The 25182-nt window shown below is 34.5% G+C and overlaps 1 protein-coding gene and 1 pseudogene across 2 annotated transcripts; one reads left to right on the forward strand and one right to left on the reverse strand.

The window, feature by feature from the left end:
* Window positions 1-7839: 7839 nt before the first annotated feature.
* On the reverse strand, window positions 7840-15862 carry LOC149056913 (uncharacterized). The gene is made up of 3 exons (XM_089223907.1): window positions 15499-15862; window positions 8269-15436; window positions 7840-8206 (listed from the first exon to the last, which is right to left on the reverse strand). Exon 2 carries the CDS (start codon window positions 14607-14609, stop codon window positions 9231-9233), a length of 5379 nt encoding a protein of 1792 aa, XP_089080033.1. The 5' UTR covers window positions 14610-15436; window positions 15499-15862; the 3' UTR covers window positions 7840-8206; window positions 8269-9230.
* Window positions 15863-16590: 728 nt separating this feature from the next.
* Window positions 16591-20057, forward strand: LOC149056914 (zinc finger MYM-type protein 1-like; annotated as a pseudogene). Its single transcript, XR_016190943.1, has 10 exons — window positions 16591-16833; window positions 17119-17219; window positions 17324-17506; window positions 17697-17940; window positions 18008-18203; window positions 18283-18610; window positions 18685-18909; window positions 18979-19233; window positions 19325-19590; window positions 19656-20057. The product of XR_016190943.1 is annotated as a zinc finger MYM-type protein 1-like (transcript).
* Window positions 20058-25182: the final 5125 nt, after the last annotated feature.

Below are 25182 nucleotides of genomic sequence, written 5' to 3' on the forward strand. Positions count from 1 at the left end.
AAATAGACATTTTGCTAACCAGCAAACAATGGAAATATCTTAATTGTCTTTACGCGTTAAAAAACTACAAACATATTTTATACAAATACATAATATTATTCTCGTTATATGTTAACATTTTATCTGGAAACAAGTGATGTTGTGGTGTGTATAAAATAATTACTTATGAAATATCATAATCTAGGGTAGGTTTTTGGATTTGGCAGTGGTGGTGCTGCACTGGTGCGCTTGTTTAGCAGTGACCGACGACCATTCGAAGCCGATAAAAAAAAAAATAAATTAAATAATCCGTCTGCATAATAATAATTATTGTTACGATTAAAAAATAACCCTTCCGATCAAACAAAGGCACGTCGAGGGCTTTTCGATTCGACTGCATAACAGTCAGTGTGTACACGTCAAATATTCAGTAACGACGCCTTGTCCGGGGTCACCTTGGGATTAATAACAAAAATACAAAATACGTTATTGTAATAAACTAACCGCAGCCCGCAGGTAAATACAATAAGTTTATAATATATATGCAAACGGGGCAATGTCCAACCGTGCAAGTACACTTATCCTACCTAAATAATAAATAAATTATAATTTTGCAGTATAATACCCGTCAAATAACTTATACGTAAATAAAATATTAAAATAAAATCGTCGGAGTGCAAGCGCTGAACATCAATTTATAGTCATGAAATATATAATATGTGTGTGTTGACGTGAGCATCGGTGAAGATCGATCACAAAAGGCTGTCAATCATTAGCGGTGCACATTATTATCCACAACACTCGCAATAAAGTTAGTATGGGCGTTCCCGGACATTATTCTTTCTGGGGGGTTGAAAAATTAATATAAAAATAGACGAAGACATTTTTTTGTATATTTTAAAGTAATCAATTTTTACTAAATTGGCGCCGCGTTACAGGTAATAATGGTCTGGAAAACAATTTTAAAATTCTAGGGAGGAGGCATGTGCCCCCCTCCCCACCTGGAGACGCCCATTAATGTTATCGTTCAAATTATATCGTCTCTCAGGTATCGTTTAAAGTATAGGTCAAATCATTCCTGATGTTAAGAACACCATGATATTATGCAGTCTTATATTTTCAAATAAAAACAATCGTCGTTGGTCGGTTAATATATTCTTGTAAGTAGAAAAACTTCTTTCGACTTCGACTGATGATACTGGAGCATATTATTTAAAGTGTGAAATATCGTCCGTCGTTATATCTTCTGGTGTATTGTTTTCATCAGGGTTTTCACTATTTATAATTTTTGAAATTTTCTGTACTACCTATTTGTGGAGGTTTAGACTAAATATATGTTATATATATATACAGGGTGATTTTTTTTAACAAAAAACACTCATTATTTCAAAAACTATTGACTTTTTTCAAAATTTTAAATCCATCTTGTTCTAGAACTATTTATATTTTTTTAAATATTTTCACCCTTCGGTATGTTTATCAGGTAACCCATTATCAACTTTTGATTTTCAAATGACAAATTATATACTTAAAATTTCATAAGCTAAAATTGCTATTTTTTCAATGAATTTTCACGTTTAAATTTTCATTTTTCGTGAATCCGTTTACAAGATATAGCCTCCCAAAGTTGGGTGGTGTTAGTGTGTTATAGGTGTATGTTAGGTGGTATTTACACACAAACACCATGACCATATGAGTGTTGTTTGATAAAAGAATCACCCTGTATATGTGTGGCAAACCAGAATTTATATCCATTAGCATACCTAGGTAGACATTTTGTGGCTCTTGAATAAGTTATTCTATTAATGACCACCACCACATGGTCGTATTTAGGGTAGTGCATTAGTATATAAGTCTCAAAGGTTGATAATAGTTTTTAGAGCAGTGGTTCTCAACCTTTTTATATTTTATGTATGCACTTACACTGCAGCTTGAAAATGTTCGTGCACCACTTCACCAAATAATACGTTTTTGTTGTTCACCAAAAATTTAAACGTTATTTTTCACGTTTGGAATATTATACAATTATACCTCTAGGAACTATACAAAATTATAATTGTTTAAAGTTTAATTAATCAATTAATTAATTAATACACAATTAATGGAAAACTAAGTATTTACAATTATTATTTATATAAAATAAAGCAAGTAATATTTTATGCAAATAATTATTATATGATATAATTTTTCATGAAGTGAGATTTTCTTAGCGTACCACGCATGAGCTTTCCACGTACCACTAATGGTACGCGTACCACAGGTTGAGAAACGCTGGTTTAGAGGACGAGATCACCGACCATCACATGACGTGTTGTCTCCTTTACAAGCGCTTATACAATATATATATATTACTACGTTTATAGCTCCGTTAGTTTAACAAATTAGAGTGAATTGACCTCTTATAAAATTTAAAGGTAAGAATATTATTTGGACCACCTCGAAGGATTTTTTTACTATGTTTTAATTTTGAAGCGAGTTACAAGTATTTTAGAATTGTACATTTTTTGGTACTCTTAAAGTTAAAAGTATATAATATTCCGTTTGCGTTCACATAGCTATTATAAGTACCTACCTACGCGTATTCACCTCGCAACATCAAATTTGAAATTATCAACGACCTAAAAGGTGAGTATTATTTGTTTTTATATGCTATTATTCATTTATACCATCAAATCATTCAAAACTATGAATCATGATATTTTATTACTCCACTACATTCCAAGGTAATGTTCCCAATAACAGATAATTATACTCCAGAGACTCTCAGACTCTTCTACAAGATGGTGGAAAACATTCTCACCGTAAAGGAAGAGGAGGAGAGGGCTCGACAAGCCACAGGAGCTGAAAGTTGAAGTCAGTACGGGATTCGAAAGCGGCGGGTTATGCCGGCTTGAAAAGATGTCATCAGTACGAGATGTCTAGGATGGCTGGCTAGTCCGGTCCGAGAAGAGGCGCCAAAACGCGATGTCTAGGGCGGCGGACGCGGTCGGCCCGAGTAGATATATGAAAGGATAAAATATTTAAAAAAAAATATACTGCTGTAAAACTGCTGTGAGGGGATATAGCGGGTTAATCTTGCTTGTCCCTACTTACGATGCATTGTTTTGTTAAGTCATAACAGGATTGGGGCATTCGCATATATACCAGGTTACTGAGGAATGGGTATCTCAAAACTGTTATGACTGCTTCTACTTGTATAAATTTATGACTTTTATAAATAAACGATGCTGCATGGGGGCTAAGCAATGTGAAAACAGTTCGGCCTCCATGCAGTGATTTAAACAGGAAAAAAAAAAGATAATTATACTCCACTACATTCCAAGGTAATGTTCCCAATAACAGATAATTAATATCAATGGTCTATATTATACGTGTCACCGGCCGTGATATATCGAAAAAACGATGGGAAAATGACGATATCATGTATACACCCCCGACCCTCATCGGCGCAACTAGGAGGGTGCACAGGGGACTTGTGCACCCCCAAGTTTAAAATGTGCACTCCCAAAAAATATATAAATCTTTTTGACTTTTTCTTTAATATGTTGTACTAATGTACCATAAAGTAGATACCTATATTGAGAAAAATAGGTAGGTGCCTATTATGTTATGTAACTATATTAAATATACTATATAGACAGGCCCGTCGTAAGACATTTTCCGCCCTAAAGCGAATAAAAATAATTAAATTTCTCTCTTTTTGGAAATTTAATATTGCAATTTGCTGCCTCAATTTTTTTAAATGTTATGCCGCCCTAAAGCAACGCATGGCTTGCTTGTACCCTAGTGACGGGCCTGTATATAGGCATATTGTATAATATACAAGTAAATACAATGTGTTCGAGGCCTCCAGGGGGAATCTATGAAAGTATACTAAAAATGATGAAAAAATACCCCTTAAATAGTTGGTCTAAATTTTTTATTTTTAAATTATAGGCAATTAACTTTTTTATCAAAACTAAACCTATCGCTAATTTGTTTATATATCTTCAAAACTTTTCAACATTTTGGCTTATTTCATTTTGTTAACCTATAAAAATATAATTGTATTAGGTACCACTATTAAAACAAAGTATGTATGTTATATATATTTTACATTAGCAGTTATTTTTTTTTATAAATGTAATATGAAAACTAATGGAATGAACGGTGTGGGGGTGTGGGGGCTTGCCCCCACGTGTCAGTGAGTTCTTCACTATTTGTGCACCCCCAAAATTATTGGTCTAGTTGCGCCTGACCCTCCCCCTACTTCGTTAGGTTTTTTTTTATTGACTTATTAACAGTACAATATTAATAGCTATATATAGCGCGTGAAGTATGAAATATTTCACTGTATTATTTAATGTGATGAAATATTTCACAAAAACGTGAACTATTGAAATTTTTTCTAATACAAAATATATTAATGATGATTATTTTATCAACAACCTAACCAAAGAAAACCATCAGTATAACTCGAGTGGCGAGTATATAGGTATTTATTGATTGTTTTCCATAATACTATAAAATTGTGAAGGTGAGTTATATAATATGACAGTTGTACGTAAAAATAAAAGTTATTAAAAAAATACATATTTCATAATATACTGAAATATTTCACGCATTTGAAATATCTTTCATGAAATGTTTGACAGTTTTAAATTCCATGAAATTCTCAAACACTATCAATACCTATACTCAAGCCTAAGGTACTTGTTACATCAGTTGACTCAAACACTTGGCGCGGATCTAGAGGGTGGGCCGGGTGTGCCCGGGCCCACTCAAAATTTTCAAAAAAAATAATTTACATTTTGAATATTGGCATTCAAGTTGTTATTTTAGAATTTTTACTATAAGTTTTAAAATTGATTTTATCAAATATATTGTATATTATTATGTACTAATCGTGCATGGAGAGTATAACAAAACAATATTATATCTATAGGTACCTTTTATAATAAGTTATTATTATAATAACATGCAATTTTCCGTGTGATTAACCTAATTTTATCTAAATATGATGTACCTATTGCGGTAAATAAATATTTATTAGTGTTAAAATGTATAAAATTGGATCACTTTTACATCTATAGTATCCGGCTATAACTCAGAGCCCAGAGATAGTGGAAACACTGGTAAAAAAAATAGCTTGATTATTGCAAAAAATGTTTTAAGGTTTGAAGCTTAAACATAACCATATCCAACAATAAAAGGTATTTTCATGTTCAACAACTTAAAACTTAACGCAAAACACAACATTTTATGTGTATTTTCATCCATGGGCAAGGTAGGGCACTTGCCCTCTCCCCCCTGGATAAAAAATATTAAATAATTACCAAGGCAAATTATATAGATAACCAATTTTAGTATCTTAAATTTGAGAATTTTTTTATCTTGATCCCTCCTAAAATTTTACGTATGGACATCGTGTTAGTAGTCATATTATAGTACGGCCAGCGAAAAATGAGCCGCGATACCAACGCTCTGGGTGGCTGAATTTCGTTAGGGCTTCTACAACTATTTGCCGCGTGCATTAATTCCAAACATGTTGTTATATAGCGCGCCAATAGCTTCAAACGGAGAACCCCTGATTACACTAAAATGCACCACTAGTAACGTTGCCGTCGCGGCTCATTTTTCACTGGCCGTACTATAGGTATACGCGTTTGACATCTTAAGTACAACTGAAACAGTAATACCTATATTGTACGAAAAAATGATTAAATATAAACATTATTATTTTAAAATTTAGTAGAATAAAAATTTTATTGACTTATCCCATTCCAAAAATATTATAAAGTTTATTTTAAACAGAAAAAGTTGTAAATAAATTTCACTAAGTATATTAGATTATTTTAAAAGTAAGCTAGTGAGTATTAAGAATAAATAATGTGAAAGTATAGTTTTCATTGTTTTCATCGTTTTATTGCGTATAGCCTATTCTGAATATAAGATTGCTGTTTATCAATAATAACTAAGAATGCATTTAAAAATATTTTACCTAGGCTGGGTAAAAACCTTGAATATTTGTAGGGGTGAGATTTATGATTTCCAAATTTCGGGAGTGGACTTGCAAATTCTTGCTAATTATAACGAGTGTTTTGACACTGGTTTTGAATGTTTCGGACACAAAGTAAGGGCTGAGGTTAAAACTTTGAAAATTCGTAGGGGTGAGGTTTTTAAATTGCAAATTTTGGGAGTGGACTTGCAAATTCTTGCTAATTATAACGAGTGTTTTGACGCTGGTTTCGAATGTTTCGGATAACAAGTAAGGGCTGCGTGAAGTTAGCCCTTCTTTGCTTCCACCCCTAATAATTAGTTTATTATTGACTGCAAAGTCTGGGATTGGACTTACAAATTCTTGCTAATTACTTGCAAAATTTTTTAACTTGTTTTAAATAAGAATAAGGGCCAACTTCATGGACGTATTTTTCCATGAAATTCAATAATTTTTTTTTTTTTAGCTATTATTAGTACGGTATGATTTATTTATATTTTTATAACTAAATGAAAATTATTCTTGATTAAATTTTAATTTTACTGTATTATCTTTTGTGGTTAAATTTATGGGCCCACCCAAAAAAATATTCCTGGATCCACACCTGTCAAACACACTGCAATATGTTGACTCTTTATAACATTACTTGGTCAAAATCGATATTTTAAATTGTAGTTGTGGCTTGCTCCTTTTTCTGTACATAATATAGCAGTCTAGCACCTTATAATTAATAGAGTAAATATTTAGTTTTTTTTTTTTTTAATTGCAGTAAATATACGCCTATATCATACGTACATAGATGATAGATAATAAAGAATAGGCCACGGCTATGCTTATAACATTAGGTGCCGCGTTCCGAGAGAGCAGATATCTTCTGTCTCACAAAGGTGCCTGTTATCTCGACTTTGTGTTATCACTTATTGAAAATCTAATATTTTAGCCCACCACTTATTTTATTTATTTACAAAAGTTAAAGTGAATTTGTATAAACGTTATACAAATTTGTTTTCCCAGTGCCCTGAACAAGAATCATTTTTGGATTCACACTAGGATCAATTAATTAAATTGATTGCCCTAAAATATCTAGATATCCGTTTATTTCATGAAATCAGGGAAGTTAATGATCAAAACATTAAATTTGGCCGTTTGAAAGCAAAATTAATTAAAATGATTCTTTTTCACCATGAATAATTTAACATTTATTTATTTTAATTTTTATTATAATTTCACTTACTTTTATAATATATTTATATATGCATATTTATATTGTCTATAATAGTATACTTATATACATAAACAAATACCTGAAAACTATATAAATTAAATTGGAGAATTGGACTTTATATCGACTATGGTACTCGGGCACTCAGTGGCGTACATTCAAATTTGATCTGGGGGGGGGGGGTTTAAAAAAAATAACCAACACTAAAACTTTCCCTTTAAAAATACCCATTTTCCTAACAATCAAACCCATTACACGTATAAATATTAATAGGCAAAACAGCAAAACAAATATTGACATAATAATATGATAATATAGTTTGCCTAAATATGCTAATAATGCTGTATAAATACCAACACTAAAATCTAAAAATAAAAATAAAAAAAATCAATTACCTACTGATTTTACGATTTTACGGTTTTGTGAGATGGTGATGTAGTCCTGCAATTTTAACAGTATTCAATTTTGGTTTCACAGTAACAGTATTCACGTTGATAGTTAAAACATTACAATTAAAAATACCTATCGTATTACCATTTTTTATAAATACTAGTTGTACCACAAAGGCTCCTGCGGGGGTGGCGGTTGGCCTTAGATGGTGATAAATAATATATATACTAAATGTTACCCAGATTATCTCCAAATAGAATAACAAAATAAATTTTAACGTGACCTGCAAAGGATCGGGTGACCAGAACAACATATATATAAGAAACTATTTTTGATTGCACTGTCGTGCTATAAATGTATAATAGATTAACAAAGATCAAGTAGATTATAATACAATATATGAGTACTAACTGGTGGGCGCCCAAAAGATTATAATATAATAATAATAATTAATACAAACACTTAGGTAATACCAGTAAATAATAATAGACATGCTAACGTGATTGTTACCACAGCTCAAACATAGATACAATTTTGTGGTACAAATAATAGTCAAATTCAAGGTGTTAACGATACCGGTCCGGCCATCCACCTCACCAACTCCTAGGCTTGGAATGCTTGGACAGTGTACCCACGGGCTGATCAGCAAAAAGGCCAGGTGATTATGTGTGTATAAAGACATACGTCATACAGGTACTACATAATGTATAATGCAGCTGCCGGGCCATGGATCTCCGACTCCGCGTCCGCGTGGTCAAAAACACGTCGTCTGAGGGCGACGTCGCACAAACGGACAACAACGGCACAAGACGGCCAACAACGGCACACAAAAATGGCCAACAACGACGCGGAACGGTGTGGACGTAGCACACACACACGCACCGAGAGCGAGTACGTTGCTCGGGAGAAAAAAATGAACAGACGACCGATCGACGCTGGACATACGCCGATTTTATATATATCAGAGGGGAGGAGGGGGACGTAGAGCTCGGCGAGCTTATCGAGTATAAAGGTCATTATATTCACGCTGTAATACGAAATTATAACGATAAGCTTAATATATCTCGAACATCCTCCCCCCCTTGGAAGACGTAGGGCGGCTTACAACTGGATGTGGATGGAATGGCATATAATGATCGACCAAGGTGACCACTGCTGAAGAACTTGATTGAAGTCTGAGGAAGGTGACAACCTGATACATTACACATAATTAAAAGAAAGAAAAAAGAAAAGAAAAATACAATGTTCAAAACAAAGAATAATAATATTTTAAAGAATCGCCAAATACGATGAATATAATGCAAATAAAGGGAAGTTAGTAAAATAATATAATAAATAGATCGTAGCATGAAATAATAATTCAATAAATTACCTTATAATATCAAATGGTCACCCAAATAACCTTGCAAAAGGGCGCACAGTCTCAAAATAATCAAAAATAATTATACATTTTTTTTTTTTTTTTTTTATATATATATAATACATCAATGGCAATAGATATCAATAAAAATTCAAACAAACATAACTCTACGCATCCTTTACCTCCGATGCCCACAGGACCTAGGGTACATTAACTGATCGCATGGTGTAAGTATACATAATAATTTGCAGTACAGGGGCATGACATATTGCAGCGTAGGTGTAGGGATGGCTATATATATTTTAATTAGGTAATTTTACGACCTTTACCACCGGGCGAGTAAGTGTGCCGGTTGCGGTACGCAAGCTGACTACACGTACTACACCGTCCGCTCCCGGAAACACTTGTTCCACACGTGCCATACGCCAACGTAGCGGTGGTACATTCGGCTCTTTAACAATAACCAAATCGTTGACTACAAGATTGGTCTCATCGTGTGTCCAGCGAGTACGCGTTTGCAAAGAGTTCAGATACTCGCCGTGCCAATGACGCCAAAATGATTGTGTGGATTGATTGAGTAGTTTCCACCGCTGGACTAACGGGCGTGCCGTGTCGGCGATATGTACTTCAGGAACCGAGAGTAACGGGCGACCGATTAAGAAATGCCCGGGTGTTAAACAGTCATACTCAGAGGGGTCCGACGAAAGTGGCACCAAGGGGCGTGAATTAAGGATGGCCTCTATACGGCACAATAGTGTACAAAGTTCCTCAAGTGTAAATATATGTTCACCCATTATTCGCACCATCAAATTTTTGGCAGACCGTACTGCCGCTTCCCACAACCCCCCGAAGTGGGGTGCCCCGGGTGGATTAAAGTGCCACGTACAGTGGAACCTGGCAGCGAGACGATCTTTACAGTTAGGGTCGTCAACCAATGTACGTAAAAAATTTGATGCTCCAACAAAGTTAGTACCGCAATCAGTATAAATGTCGGTGGGGAGACCCCGACGAGCGACGAATCGTTGTAAGGCCGCCAGAAATGCCTCTGTCGTCAGATCTGACACATATTCGAGGTGAATTGCTTTTATCACAAAACAGACAAACACAGCTATGTATACCTTGTACTGACGGGCCTTGCGTAACCGATGTTCGGTCATGACCAAAGGGCCCGCGAAATCGATACCGACCCGCGAGAACGGATGGCACTCGGTCACTCGAGATGCAGGGAGATCGGACATAACTGGTTGTGGATTGACGGACACTAAACGGACGCAAGTTGTGCACTTGCTAAGAACGGTTCTAATAAGGGTATTAAGCGATAGAATCCAGTAAGAACGGTTAATAAGAGATGTCAAAATTCTCGGCCCTCCATGACCGGTAATATCGTGCCAATGGCGAATCAATAAAATAGACATGTGGGACGACTTGCTTAATAAAATCGGGTGTTTCTGTGTCTCGGGTACATCGGCATTTAACAAACGACCGCCTACACAAATTAACCCGCGGTCATCTATAAACGGACGAAGACGTGCCACTGGTTTGATGCTGATCGGGAGATTATTTGAAAGATCGTGAAACAATTTGCCAAACGCGACCCGTTGGGAACATTTTACAACGACCACGGCGGCGTGATCCAATTCATCACGTGATAAAAAATCCGTTTTATGAGGTAGACGTCTACAGCCACTAATAAACCTATACATACGAGTGACAACACGAATCATATGAATGTAAGACGAAAACCGCGCGTACCACTCGGGTTCTGGAGGTTCTTTAGAATTAGCGATAAGCGTTGTTAATGGAGCGGTTTTCATCTCCGGCAAACCATCGGTGAGTAATTTCGGACCTAACATCGCCCATTCAGTTTCATCACGGTACAAAACGTCCGGCCCCTTCCAGTATAGTGTATGGTTTACTAGTTCAGTTGGGAAAATACCGCGTGACGCACAATCTGCAGGATTACTAGTTGACGCAATATAATTCCAATGGCAGGCGGGAAGCAAGGTCGTTACTTTATGTACTCGGTTTGACACAAAGATTTTAAAACTGTCATGAGGTAATTTAAGCCAACTTAACACGGTAGTCGAATCTGACCAGGCATAACTTTGGGTAATTCTAATTTTGCGCTCAAGTGTCAATTTAAGCCGAGCCATCCAACGAGCTAATAAGACGGCCGCACACAGTTCCAACCGTGGAATTGTTGAGGCCTTGGTTGGAGCCATCTTCGTTTTCGCACCTAACAAGGAAACTACGGGTGGTCCAGAACGACTACGAAGTCTTAAATATACGACGGCCGAAAAGCCTTTCTCAGACGCGTCACAAAACCCACACAAGTAACCTTGGACGCCTAGTTGAGTGCCAATAAAACGCGGAATATTTACTGTTTGTAAAATCGGGAGATCCGCAACGAATCTGTTCCATACGACAACGATTTCAGGGGGCAACTGTTCATCCCAGGAAATCCCGAGTTGCCACACGCGTTGCATTAAATGTTTCGCTAAAAATATTACTGGCGCTAATAAGCCAAGCGGGTCAAATATGCGCGCAATTAATGATAACATGCCTCGCTTAGTTGTGATTAAGTTTTCGGGCTGAACGGCGTACCTAAAAGTGTCATCCCGTTGCGACCATTGGAGTCCCAGAACTTTAGTACCTCCACCACTTTCATCGTCAAATGATAATAACCCACATGCCCGGTCCTCAGGGGGCACCTGATTTAACACCTCTATGGTGTTGCTCGACCATTTTTTCAAACTCATACCGGACCGTTTTAATACGTTTATTAAATCACACTGAAGTGAGATCGCCTCGTCTATGGTATCTCCTCCAACACAAATGTCGTCTACGTACGTACTGAACAATAATGCGTCACGTACGGCGGGGGCATCACCACAATCATGTTCGGCGATATGGTGAAGAACTCGAATGGCAAGAAAAGGAGCACAGTTCACCCCGTACGTAACGGTATTTAACTCGAATGCTTGAAGTGCGTCCTGCGGGGAAGCGCGCCATAAAATATGCTGATAACGCCTGTGTTCAGGGTCTACCAAAATTTGTCGATACATTTTGTTTATATCTGCGGTAAATGCGTAACGCGAAAGGCGAAATAGCACGAGCACATCTATCACGTCCTGTTGCAGTTTGGGACCCGAGAATAAACACTGATTGAGCGAAGCGCTCGAACTTGACTGCGCGGATGCATCAAATACAACACGAATTTTCGCTTCGACGTCGGAAGACTTGAACACCGCGTGGTGGGGGATGAAGTATGACCCCACGGTTTTTGCTAAGGACATGTGACCTAATGACACGTACTCTGCCATGAAATTACAATATGCCTCCCGAAGACGGCTATCAGAAGCGAGCTTCCGTTCAAGTGACTCAAAGCGCTTGAGCGCTACCGCACGCGAACCCGCAAAGGTGGAGTCTGTCACCGGTTGGCGAAATAACAAAGGAACTACATAGCGTCCGGTACTATCCCGGAAACACCTTTTACGGAACATAACTTCACACTGCCCGTCACACGTGAAGTCATTAGGGGCTGCTTCTGGTTCCTCAACGCGCCAGAAATTGTCCATAAGACATTCAATTGAAGAGACCAACGAAACAAGGTGTGAACTGGACACAGGATTACTCGACTGTGGAACTGGACCGATTATGATCCACCCGAAAACGGACCCGAATGCCACTGGGTACTCGTCGCCTACCGACACACGTTTGCCATCCAAGATGCGCGCAAAAAGATCAGCACCGAGCAGTAAATCAACCTTATCAGGCACTGCAAAAGAAGGATCAGCGAGCGCGAGATTTTTGTACTTATCGGCTACTTGATCGGATATCGGCAGGCTGGGCATCTGAGCTGTAATAGTAGGGAATACCCACGCTGTGAATTTTAAAATCGGGTCGGTCGCGAATCTGGGTTGTATGTGACAGTTTACCTGCCCCTTTACGTTCTGTACTGAGGTACCGGACAAACCTGAAATAGGGGCGGTCCAACGAGACACCCTTAAGCCCAATTGGGCAGCGCAATCCACGGTGATCGCGCTTATCTGGGACGCAGAATCAATCAAAGCGCGTTTGGTATGCAACATACCACCACAGTCACGGATGTGAATTAGCGCGGTTCCAAGAACGACAGACGATGAATTTTGCGCATTACTACCGAAAAGAGACGACTGTGCCGTGGATTCTTCACGGTTCAACTGACTATTACATGTTGGGTTACTGTCCCTATCACTGATGACTGTAGTCAGCGTACTATGTAACATTGGATGATGTCTACGGGGGCATTTAGTACATTGCACAGATGACTTACACTCCGGGGCCCAATGACCAATGCGCAGGCATCGGAAACAACACCTATTTTCACGAGCCCATTTTTCCCGAACGTCTACGGTCCACCCGGTAAATTTGTTGCATGTCGACACTGCATGCGACCCCTTGCAAATGGGACACGACACGTTCGACTTCGATGTTCCCGTACTGGTCATCAACGATGAGGACTGTGGCCTCTTAAAATTATTAACACCGGAATTATAACTTTTCGGGTTGACATACGATTTTTGGAGGGCGGACTGTTTTACTGATTTGTGAACGGACTCACGCGATACACTGGGTACACACTCCAATACTTTAATACGAGATTTTACGAAGGACAATAAATCGTTAACGGTTGGGAACTCACTCGCAAGTTGGGCTTCAAAAAGTTTGATCGAATATGACGGCAAGCATCGCGATGCCAAAGAAAATAAAATGAAGTCGCCCAGATCCGGAATTTTCATTGACTCAAGTACCGAAACCCCTTCGTCAAAGGTCAATAAAAATTTATTTAAATCAATTAATGTTTCGTTTACGGACTTAGGCGCGTTTAATAATTGTTCGATAAGTGAGGATGCTACTAGTCGCGGTTTATCGAAACGCGCGGTCAATGTGGCCCACGCCAGTTGATAATTATCACCGCACACCGGTACGCCGGCTATCGCTTCTAGTGCTTTGTCTCGCAAACAACCTGTTAAATAATAAAACTTATCAATTTCAGTGATATTCGGGCGCTGGTCGACCATAGAGGTAAAACGGTCTCGGAAGGTCAGCCATTTAAAAATATCACCGTGAAATATGGGTAATGGAATTTCTGGCAACCGTGCCGGTTTGAAATTGGACATGTTACGCACACTTAAATTTTCGTTGTCTACCGAAACGCCTTCTCTCTGTGACCCGCGCGAATTGTCAATTACCATATCAGCATTACTACAGGGGGGGTTAAGTTCAATGTTGTCCCCCTCGAGGATTGACTCATTCGCGGACCCATAATTTACTTGGGATGTAATGGACCCCTTTCGCAACGACCTCTCAATATTGTGTTGCTTTTTTACGTAACGATCGGCTGTGGCACGAGAATACGAAATTAGTTCACGTAGCTCTGCAACCTGATCCACGGGATACTCGGAATCTCGATTTAAATCAACCAAACAATCAATAACTGTGTTGCTCTCAGTTGTGAACGCTGTCCATAATTCTTTTACTTCACTCAAAAGAACCACCAATTGTGGAACTAAATCCTCGTCCTCAATACAACGCAGCGCGAGATCGTGTATTGCGCGTATATTTCGAATACATTCATTACGACGCAATGTGGCCTTTTTAAGTGCGCGGTTAACGCGACCGGCTTCCTGATCGTCCATCGCAAAAATATATTATACGACAGAAAAAACAAATAGTTAAATATAAATATAATTTAAATTTTAAATAATACGAATAAAACAATTTACGCGTTATAATACTATACGTATTAGTGCGTCGTACGTGACGCCAATTAGGTAATAACCACTGGTCGTTCACTATCGACAATCGATAATAGATATAAAAGTTATTTCTACTAATGAATAACTAACACAACGACGGAATAATATCAACACCACGAAAACCCAACTGCAATATGTCACACTAACCGGTGCGGCTGTCGGCCGTACCAATATACAAAGTTTGTTATAATTCGAGATAAACGTAAAAAGTAACCACGCTCTGCTACCAGAAATGTACCACAAAGGCTCCTGCGGGGGTGGCGGTTGGCCTTAGATGGTGATAAATAATATATATACTAAATGTTACCCAGATTATCTCCAAATAGAATAACAAAATAAATTTTAACGTGACCTGCAAAGGATCGGGTGACCAGAACAACATATATATAAGAAACTATTTTTGATTGCACTGTCGTGCTATAAATGTATAATAGATTAACAAAGATCAAGTAGATTATAATACAATATATGAGTACTAACTGGTGGGCGCCCAAAAGATTATAATATAATAATAATAATTAATACAAACACTTAGGTAATACCAGTAAATAATAATAGACATGCTAACGTGATTGTTACCACAGCTCAAACATAGATACAATTTTGTGGTACAAATAATAGTCAAATTCAAGGTGTTAACGATACCGGTCCGGCCATCCACCTCACCAACTCCTAGGCTTGGAATGCTTGGACAGTGTACCCACGGGCTGATCAGCAAAAAGGCCAGGTGATTATGTGTGTATAAAGACATACGTCATACAGGTACTACATAATGTATAATGCAGCTGCCGGGCCATGGATCTCCGACTCCGCGTCCGCGTGGTCAAAAACACGTCGTCTGAGGGCGACGTCGCACAAACGGACAACAACGGCACAAGACGGCCAACAACGGCACACAAAAATGGCCAACAACGACGCGGAACGGTGTGGACGTAGCACACACACACGCACCGAGAGCGAGTACGTTGCTCGGGAGAAAAAAATGAACAGACGACCGATCGACGCTGGACATACGCCGATTTTATATATATCAGAGGGGAGGAGGGGGACGTAGAGCTCGGCGAGCTTATCGAGTATAAAGGTCATTATATTCACGCTGTAATACGAAATTATAACGATAAGCTTAATATATCTCGAACACTAGTATTTATAATCAATGGTATTACGATTTACACAAATAATATCTGTTTGAAAGACAACTAAAATATATAATACTTATTTATTATTTTTAGGTATTTATTATTATTTATTACTTATTACTTATTAGATAATAGATAGGTAACCTCTGTACTTAATGTTATAAATTCAAATTAATCTTAACTAAATACATAGGCGCAACTAGGGGGGTGCTTGGGGGTGCTGAAGCACCCCCAGATTTTTATTTAGCACCCCCACACCAAAACCACCAAAAATTTAAAAATCATGAAAAAAATGTTTTTTTTTTTTGTATTTGACGTTTATTAGGAGAAACACAAATTGGTTGTGATAATTATAGTTATATCATATATTAGGTACCTATGTAAAATATACAATTATTGTAGAATTAAGAATATAATTATTTTATAATACAATATTATATAATTATATCGTTGCAATCATAGATAGGTAATAAATTCTTCAATCAGCCGTAATTTTAATGTAATTTAAAGATAATATGAAGGTTTTAGGTAACACTTGTAACAGAGAAGTGATAAATTGATAAACCCAGTAGTTTATTTATAGAGTATTGTCACTTTGTAGTTAATTCGATCAGCCTAATGTTATTGTTCGAGTTTTCCCCCGCTCTGCGGCCTGCGCATTTGGTATTTGTTTATTAGAAATATTTAGTATACACGCATTACGCTACCTAATAGTTAGTCATTATCTAAACCCACGTGTACGGTTTTAATAAAATATTTCGTTTATTCATTTTCTTATATTATTAATGTGAACTGTAAAGTGTTGATTATTATAAGTTTCAAAATGTTTAGTATTTTTAATATGAATAAAAAAAAAAACAAGAAAAATAATCACTCTACAGAAGATGAAAATATTGATGATCCTGGATTCTCTGGTCAAAGTTCATCTTGTGAATTGAATTCAAGTATTATAGCAGCACTTCCAGGTATGTATATAGTAAATTAATTGAGATGCTCTGCTCAGCGCAATAGTGGTCTATCTTACTAAGGTTACTAAGGTTCTTTAAGGATTAAATTTTTATTTTTATTGAAAACAATTTATACCAAAGTAAGCCAATTTTTCATTTATGATTTATTTTTACTGCATAATTTCAAACAACAATGTATTGTTATTTAGTTTTTTAGATTTTATGAAATAGGCCATTATACTTTACTTTATTTGGTAGAATTTTATAATAAACAAGTTTTTTCCATGTATTTTTGTTTTAAAGAACTTGATGAATTGCCACAGTCAAATTTAAACATTGCATCAAGTTCTGATTTAACCGACTTAGGTACATTGGATACTGGACCATGTCGCCCTATTCTCTCTGTAAGTTACTTTTTATAGTCTTTTAAGTTACTTATTTATTTTAACTTTATCGGCATAAAAATATATACCTTCTTAAGGACCTGATAACTTTATTTTGATCTTAGGCTTACATAAAAACAAAATTTGGAAAGCAGTATAGGTCATTCCAAAGTGAATGGTTTAAAAATTATGAATGGTTAGAGTACAGCATTAAATGTAATGCTGCATTTTGTTTCGTTTGTCGCATGTTTAATACTAGCAATGTTGAAGACATATGGATAAAAACTAGATGTAACAATTGGCAAAAAGTAAGTTATTATTTCTTTTAACCAATGTGTGTACCCCTACCTATAATTATTATTTTATTTTTTACCTAAGCAATTTAATCAATATAAAAATTAAAAAAATACATGATAAAATATAATAAAATATACTATTTAGTCTGTTAACAAATAAACTTCATTATTATTACCTAATTAAATTAACTGTCTTTTTCAGTTTATTGTAAAAATAGGAAAACATCAAAACTCTGATGTTCATAAAACTAATTTAACAAAGATGGTTGCATATAAAACAAGCAAGCAATCAGGTTCAATTATAGCCAAATTATCAGATGCTCATCACAATCAAATTGTAGAAAATAGAGCTTATATGGCCCAAATAATTGAAATTGTTTTATATCTTGGTAAACAAGGTGTAGCATTTCGGGGACACTCTGAAAAATGTGGTTCTTTAAACCAAGGTAATATAATATTAATATAAAAAATAATAAAACTTGATTTCATAAAGTAATAAATTATAAATTATAGGTAATTTCAAAGAACTGTGCAATGTGTTTTCAAAATGTGTTCCTAATTTTAAAAGTCATTATGATGTAAAAATCAATCACACTAGTTGGAAAGTCCAAGAAGAAATAATACAAATAAGTGCTGATTATGCTAGGGAAAAAATAATTAATGAAATTAAAAATACTGGTTTTTTTGCTATTATGGTTGATGAAGCCAGGTAAATTAAATAATTTTTAACATTTGCCTGTAATCTGTTTTTTTTATAAAATATTTAAATCTAATTAACATTAATATAGATCTCATAAACAAGAACAGTTGAGCATCTGTATTAGGTATGTTGTTGGTTTTGATATTGTAGAAAGATTCTTGGAGTTTGTGGATGTCTCCAGTGGACAGGACGCTAACCATATTGTTGCAGCCATTTTCAAATGCTTTGAAAAATTAAACATTAATATGAACACTTTATATATAGTTGCTCAGTCATATGATGGAGCAAGTGTTATGTCAGGTTGTCTAGGAGGGGTACAAGCTAAAATCAAAGAATATTACCCTTGTGCAATTTATACACACTGTATGGCACATCGATTGAATTTAGTTGTTGTGGACATGTGTAAAGGAATCAAAGTATGTACTCCATATTGCAATCCATAATCTTATTTATATAAATTTATAGAATTACTTTTTAAATATTTTTGTAGATTGCCCGAAGTGTTTTTAATACACTTGAGTCTGTATATGTACACTTTTCTCGTCCATCCAATAATACTGAGTTGGTTAAAATACAATTACAATTAGGGTTAAAGAAAGGTAACATTCTCAGAGTGTGTGATACACGCTGGGTTTGTAGATACAAGAATTGTGAATCGATTTTTTAATCAATAAAGTGGACACTCAAGCAGATAAAGATGTTGTTGAAGCTATAGGTGATGCAAATTGAGTGATATTTTAATATCTATAACTATTGAAAATTATAACTTTATTATTTGTTATAGGTATTCTAAATCAGATTCAAAAGTGTCAATTCCTTATTGTTATTATTATACTAAAAGAAGTTTTGGGAATTATAAATATTTTAAGTACTTCTTTACAATCTAAAACAGCAACTTTAGGTAAAGCAAGAAATATTGTCAATGGGGTCATCCAATCATTTATATGCTTAAGGTCTGATGATGAGTTTTCAAAATTATGGTTAACTGTTGTAGAGCTAGCTGAGAAACATAATATATCATTAGAAGTTCCTCAAATTGGTTTGTTTAAAATAATATCATTTAAATAAAATCATATTTATTCACAATTGTTTATGGAAAAAAAATTAAATTATTGTTAATGGTTATAAAGGATTAAAACGTAGAAGAACTCAACCGATTCATTTAATGGACTTCCATTTGGAAACAACAACAGGTGCTGAACAAGATGATCAAATTAGTGCTTCAGATTCAGTAGAATTGTATTGGAGACGAACAGTTTACTTTCCTATAATTGACACTATTATAAATAACTTAAAGTTCAGATTTTCCGAAGAAAGTCTTGAAATGGCTAGTTCAATTGATTATTTTGTGGAAATGGACTATGAAAAGAGTCAATACTTCATAAATCATTATAAAGTGTGTTATATCACAATTCAAGTGATTTATGTATGTAATTATAATGATATATATTTTTATTTAAGGATGTTATGAGTATCAACTTGGATTTGTTAAAAGCGGAAATGCTTATTTTAAAGAACTGCCTGCCTTCTAGTAATAATCATAATATAGATACTATTAAAGATATTTGTAAGAATGATACATTTCCAAATGTATTTAAATTGTTACAAGTGGCCCTTACCATTCCAGTGAGTTCTGCTACGTGTGAAAGAAGCTTCTCGTCAATGCGTCGTTTAAAAAACTGGCTAAGAGCCAGTATGGAACAACAGCGGTTCACAAACTTATCAATTTTAAACATTGAAAGAGAAATTATTAACAAAATTGATTCTTTAGAAATATTAGAAAAATATTCTACTAAAAATAGAAAATTATTAGTATAAAATAATATTATTATGTTAAATAAATATGTATATGTTCCATTTAAACTTTATTATTATTTTTATCACTTAAACAAATTATATACTACTCCTAATGTATTTATAAGGTATATTATAGGTTTTATACTTAAATATTAGTGTGCTTATGGTTTTATAGTGTGAATTGGAATGATTATAATAATTATAAAATTGTTGTATGGTAGGTGTTTGGGGGTGTGGGGGCTTGCCCCCACGAGTCTGTGTCCTCTGTATAATTTTAGCACCCCCAGTGTTTGGCCTTTAGTTGCGCCTATGACTAAATACTTACCTATGGTTTATGGAGTTCAATGAATAGTTGTTGACATACACTTCTCCAACGGCAGAATAGAAAAAAATGAACGAACATTTCATAATTAAATATTTTAACATGGTCATTTACGATAGTGCTATATAAATAGAATCCATTTCACCGTATTATTGTCGCTCACGAGAAATTCAACGATTATAACGAAATCGGTTTTTCCTCCGTTGTCTGATCGAGTCGGTCGAGATAATGACAATATTAATATGTACCTATGCAATAACTGACTGTGTACGATCAAGTGACTATTTTGATTGATATACGGCAACCATAATTTCGTTATGAAATCTTTTTTCGTTGTTGGTAAAGTATAGTGTTTACTCAATAGTCATATTATTATGACGTTTGTTTGTCCGTGTATAATAAGAAATTCATCAATAATATCACATTTTTTTTTTGGGTCCTGGGGGGGGTTTGAACCCGACCCCCCCCCCCCCCCCGTATGTACGCCACTGCGGGCACTATTCACTCTTAAATATTTTATAATTTAAATAAAATGTTCAAAAATATTTTAGAAATAAATACAAATTTTCATGGAAAAAAAATCATGGATTAGAAAAAAAGCACCTACTTCAATAAATTGTTTGAGAACATATGATAAGGGATTATGGCCTATCCATTCTTTATTATCTATCCATACTTAGGTGTATATGAATATTGAGCAACCGAATTCAGATTACTTTTTAATAGTTACATAAGTAAAATATGACGCTTGTATGCATTTCAATGTTTTACAAACTTATGTACCTTTATATATAATATATATAGTTTCAATAAGTCGGAGATATGAATCCATCATCGACGTCGACCGTCGTCACCATTTCGTATAACAATCAATTAACACCATAGTACCATACTATTGTGTAAAATAATTACAATAATAATTCTATTGTTTATTTCCAACTAAATTATTTGTCCTGCAGAAACCTATATACACATTACCTACATACATAGTACATACCAATCTTGCAATAATAGTAAGACATTGAAATTATTTTAAAATTTTCTCAATATTTCGAGACCCTATCCCCTGGCAACAACGCCATTGTCGTAATCTAAAAAATATTTAACTATTAACTCAAACCATTAGGCCATCTACTGTACTTGTAGGCAGAGGACAAATTTCCCCTTACCCCCACCCTGGATTTTAAGAACTTGAAATTATCTATGTAATATTTTTTTTTTTCAAAAACAGTAATATAGCTTTATGAGTGACTTGTGTTAAATGAATCACACTGTACATGATGCGTAATATACAGGTTGTCCCGCGAAGATTTACCGAATTTATTTCAATGTTTTGATAAAAAAATTTAAAAATACTTTTTTTTATTTAATTATTTCCAAAAGAATTCTCCGTATAGCCATTTCGTATAGAGTTTATTTTTCTGAAAATATTGACGTTTAAAAATTTGATTTTCGTTTTAATTTACTGATTAAATTTTTTTTTTTTAGTTTAGATAAAAATTGCAATTATTTAACACCGTAGTGCTATCAAACACGTGAAACGAACGCTGCGCCGTACTGACGGCCGAACGATTTTACTATTTTAGTGTGACTAGTTATAATTATATTTTATTTTTTCAAAACTATAGAAAATATTATATCAAAAATCAGAAAATTATGAAAATACCCTAACCTCAAAACGTTATTTATTTTCAGAAAAAAAAAACTACAAATGCTTAAATTTGTTTGAAAATAATTTAAAAAAAAAATATTTTTTAAATTTTTACCAAAACATTAAAATAATTTAAAAAATGAAATAATTGCAGTTCTTATCCCCGGGAGTCTATTATTATAACGAAACCAGAATTTTGATATCTTCTTTATTTCGTGGGATATCGCAATAATGGGCAAATCCTCACGGGACATCCTATAGCTATTTATTTGAGCTAAACGGGTTCGTTCGACGTACCTGTCCGTATATTATAATCGATTGAATGTTCCACATGGCGTTCACTCGCGAGGTAACTACACTGCTGGTATAAGCGATATTATTAATATATTATGCTTGAAAATATGATATAGCAAACGGTATATATTCGCATCATTCATGATAATATTGTACATTATTTAGCGTTTGAAAAAAAAAATGGTATAGATCATTATAAATATATTAAATATTATTTGGTGCTGGTTTATTCGATACCTATTAATAATAATTATTGGCCATATTTATTTATGTTTAAAATCTATAATAATATGTAGTGTATGATAAAAAAGTTATTCGGTCAAGTACATGACAATTTTCAAATTAAAAAAAGTGGACTTATATGATAATAAATTAAAAAAAAAAAACTACGGTTGTTTAATATGTACACATTTGACAATTAATGTATCCTTTTTTTTCTTTTTCCCATTATTGGTAAGATTATATAATTATGAGTTATGACTATAAAGTATAAATAATAATATATATACCTATAATTTATAGTGTAGGTACTACGCCAAATAACCAATTAACTATTATAACCTTTGATGTTGACGTAAGTTCAATAAAAAAAAAGATTTCAAATTGTTCAGGTGATGGCACGTGCGAATATAAATAGGTTGAGAATCGCATAATGTTATAATCGGTGTGTACTAGTTGCGGTCACCCCTCAAAAAGGTTACATACTAGTTGCGGACACTCAAATAATAATAACTAAGTATACTAAATAATATAATTTATTAATATAATATAGTTTATATAATAATTAAATCAGTTACGTGTGTACACCCGACCAAGCAACACGCTTATCGTTATCGCGCTCTCGCATTTATAGCACTCGTAAGCGTACTGAAGCTCTACATGTGTACAGGTAATATGAATAAATATTTAACCGTTGATCCATATTCAAATTTCAACTTTATAAATTAATGAAACACCCAAAAAATGGGTGTACCACATTCCAAACAAACGTTTTAAGTTGGGGGTGCTGGAGACATGCCAGCACCCCCACTTTGAGCTTTCGTAAAAAAACCCGGGGCGATCGTTTGTACTCTGTTTGTACCGGTTTGTACCGCAAAAATCGTCATTTGTACCGAAAGCTGTAAAAAGTTACAAACGTTTTAAGTTGGGGGGTAATATGAGGATTGAGTGACTGTAAACTTAAAATACACTTATAGAATTATATTTGAAACAAAAATATAACAAAACCATTTAAAACCCATTGAAAAGTAAACATTTTAAATTATTTGTTGCAAAATAAAAATAACAAATAATATATACAGGGTGATTCTTTTAAGTGGGTATACTAATTATCTCGAAAAGTATTTACTTTTTTCAAAATATTTTTTTACATGGTTTCAAGTTGTTAAAAAACCAACGTTTTTATTAAAAAATTATATTTTTAAATATTTTTTATCCTTATAATTTTTTAAGTTTTTTACTTTTTTGAATGACAACATAGAGTTTTAATTTCATTTTCCAAAGCAGAATATTTTTCTAAGTATTTAGATTCATAAAAATCGAATTTAGGGCTAGTAGTTATTGAGTTATAAGTATTTAAAGTATAGATTGGCAGAGTGGATTGGTACGGGGTTACCCCGCAAAATTTTTGTCCACTACTCCGCTTGTCTATACTTTAAATACATATTACTCATAAACTACTCGTCCTAAATTCGATTTTTATGAATCAAAATACTTAGAAATATATTCTGCTTTGGAAAATGAAATTAAAACTCTATGTTGTCATTCAAAAAAGTAAAAAACTTAAAAAATGATAAGGATAAAAAATATTTAAAAATATAATTTTTTAATAAAAACGTTGGTTTTTTAACAACTTGAAACCATGTAAAAAAATATTTTGAAAAAAGTAAATACTTTTCGAGATAATTAGTATACCCACTTAAAAGAATCACCCTGTATATATTATTTGTTATTTTTATTTTGCAACCAATAATTTAAAATGTTTACTTTTCAATGGGTTTTAAATGGTTTTGTTATATTTTTGTTTCAAATATAATTCTATAAGTGTATTTTAAGTTTACAGTCACTCAATCCTCATATTTTGGCCGATTTTTTATGTCTACCCTCAAAGTGGGGATGCTGGAGTCGTGCCCGAAACTTTTATGACTTTTTACAGCTTTCAGTACAAACGACGACTTTTGCGGTATAAACAGAGTACAAACGATCGGCCCATGTTTTTTACGAAAGTTCAAAGTGGGGATGCCGGGGACATGGAGCTCCAACAACCGATTCTGTATATATCTCGACAGCAAAAACACTGTTGATTTTTTTGTAGATAACCATCCCTACATCATAATAAACTCACATACGACGATCAAAATTAGACGGTTAATAAATCCGGCTAAAAGAATAATCATATCTCATGTCTCACCCGATATACCAAACGAGTATATTACATCACACCTAGAATATCATAAAATCCAAATATTATCACCAATTACACATATCAATGCGGGATTCAACATCCCAGAACTAGCCCATATCATAAGCTTTAGACGCCAAGTTTACATCAAACCTGATGATTTCAAAAAACTACCAAAATCCATCCTGATCAATCTCGAAAATACATCTCACATAATATTCTTGGACGACGACTCGATTCACTGTTTCTTATGCAAACGCAAAGGTCACACAACAAAACAATGCAAAAACACACCAGCAGAAGCCATAAATACAAATATAAATGAAAATATATGCAATACGTTTACAGATACAAATGTTGACACCTCTACAAACAGCATCTCACAAACCTCAACCCAAAAGTCCCTCCTCGAGGACCCATTCCCGATGGAAACAACATCAAATGACATCACATTATTGACTCCAAATACAACGGATATTAAAAAAAGACCTGCACTCTCTTCAACTTCATCAATCCTAACCAA

The sequence above is a fragment of the Diuraphis noxia genome, unplaced genomic scaffold (assembly GCF_037042655.1).
Source record: "Diuraphis noxia isolate RWA-SAM2 unplaced genomic scaffold, SU_Dnox_SAM2 contig0003, whole genome shotgun sequence".
Taxonomy (NCBI): domain Eukaryota; kingdom Metazoa; phylum Arthropoda; class Insecta; order Hemiptera; family Aphididae; genus Diuraphis; species Diuraphis noxia.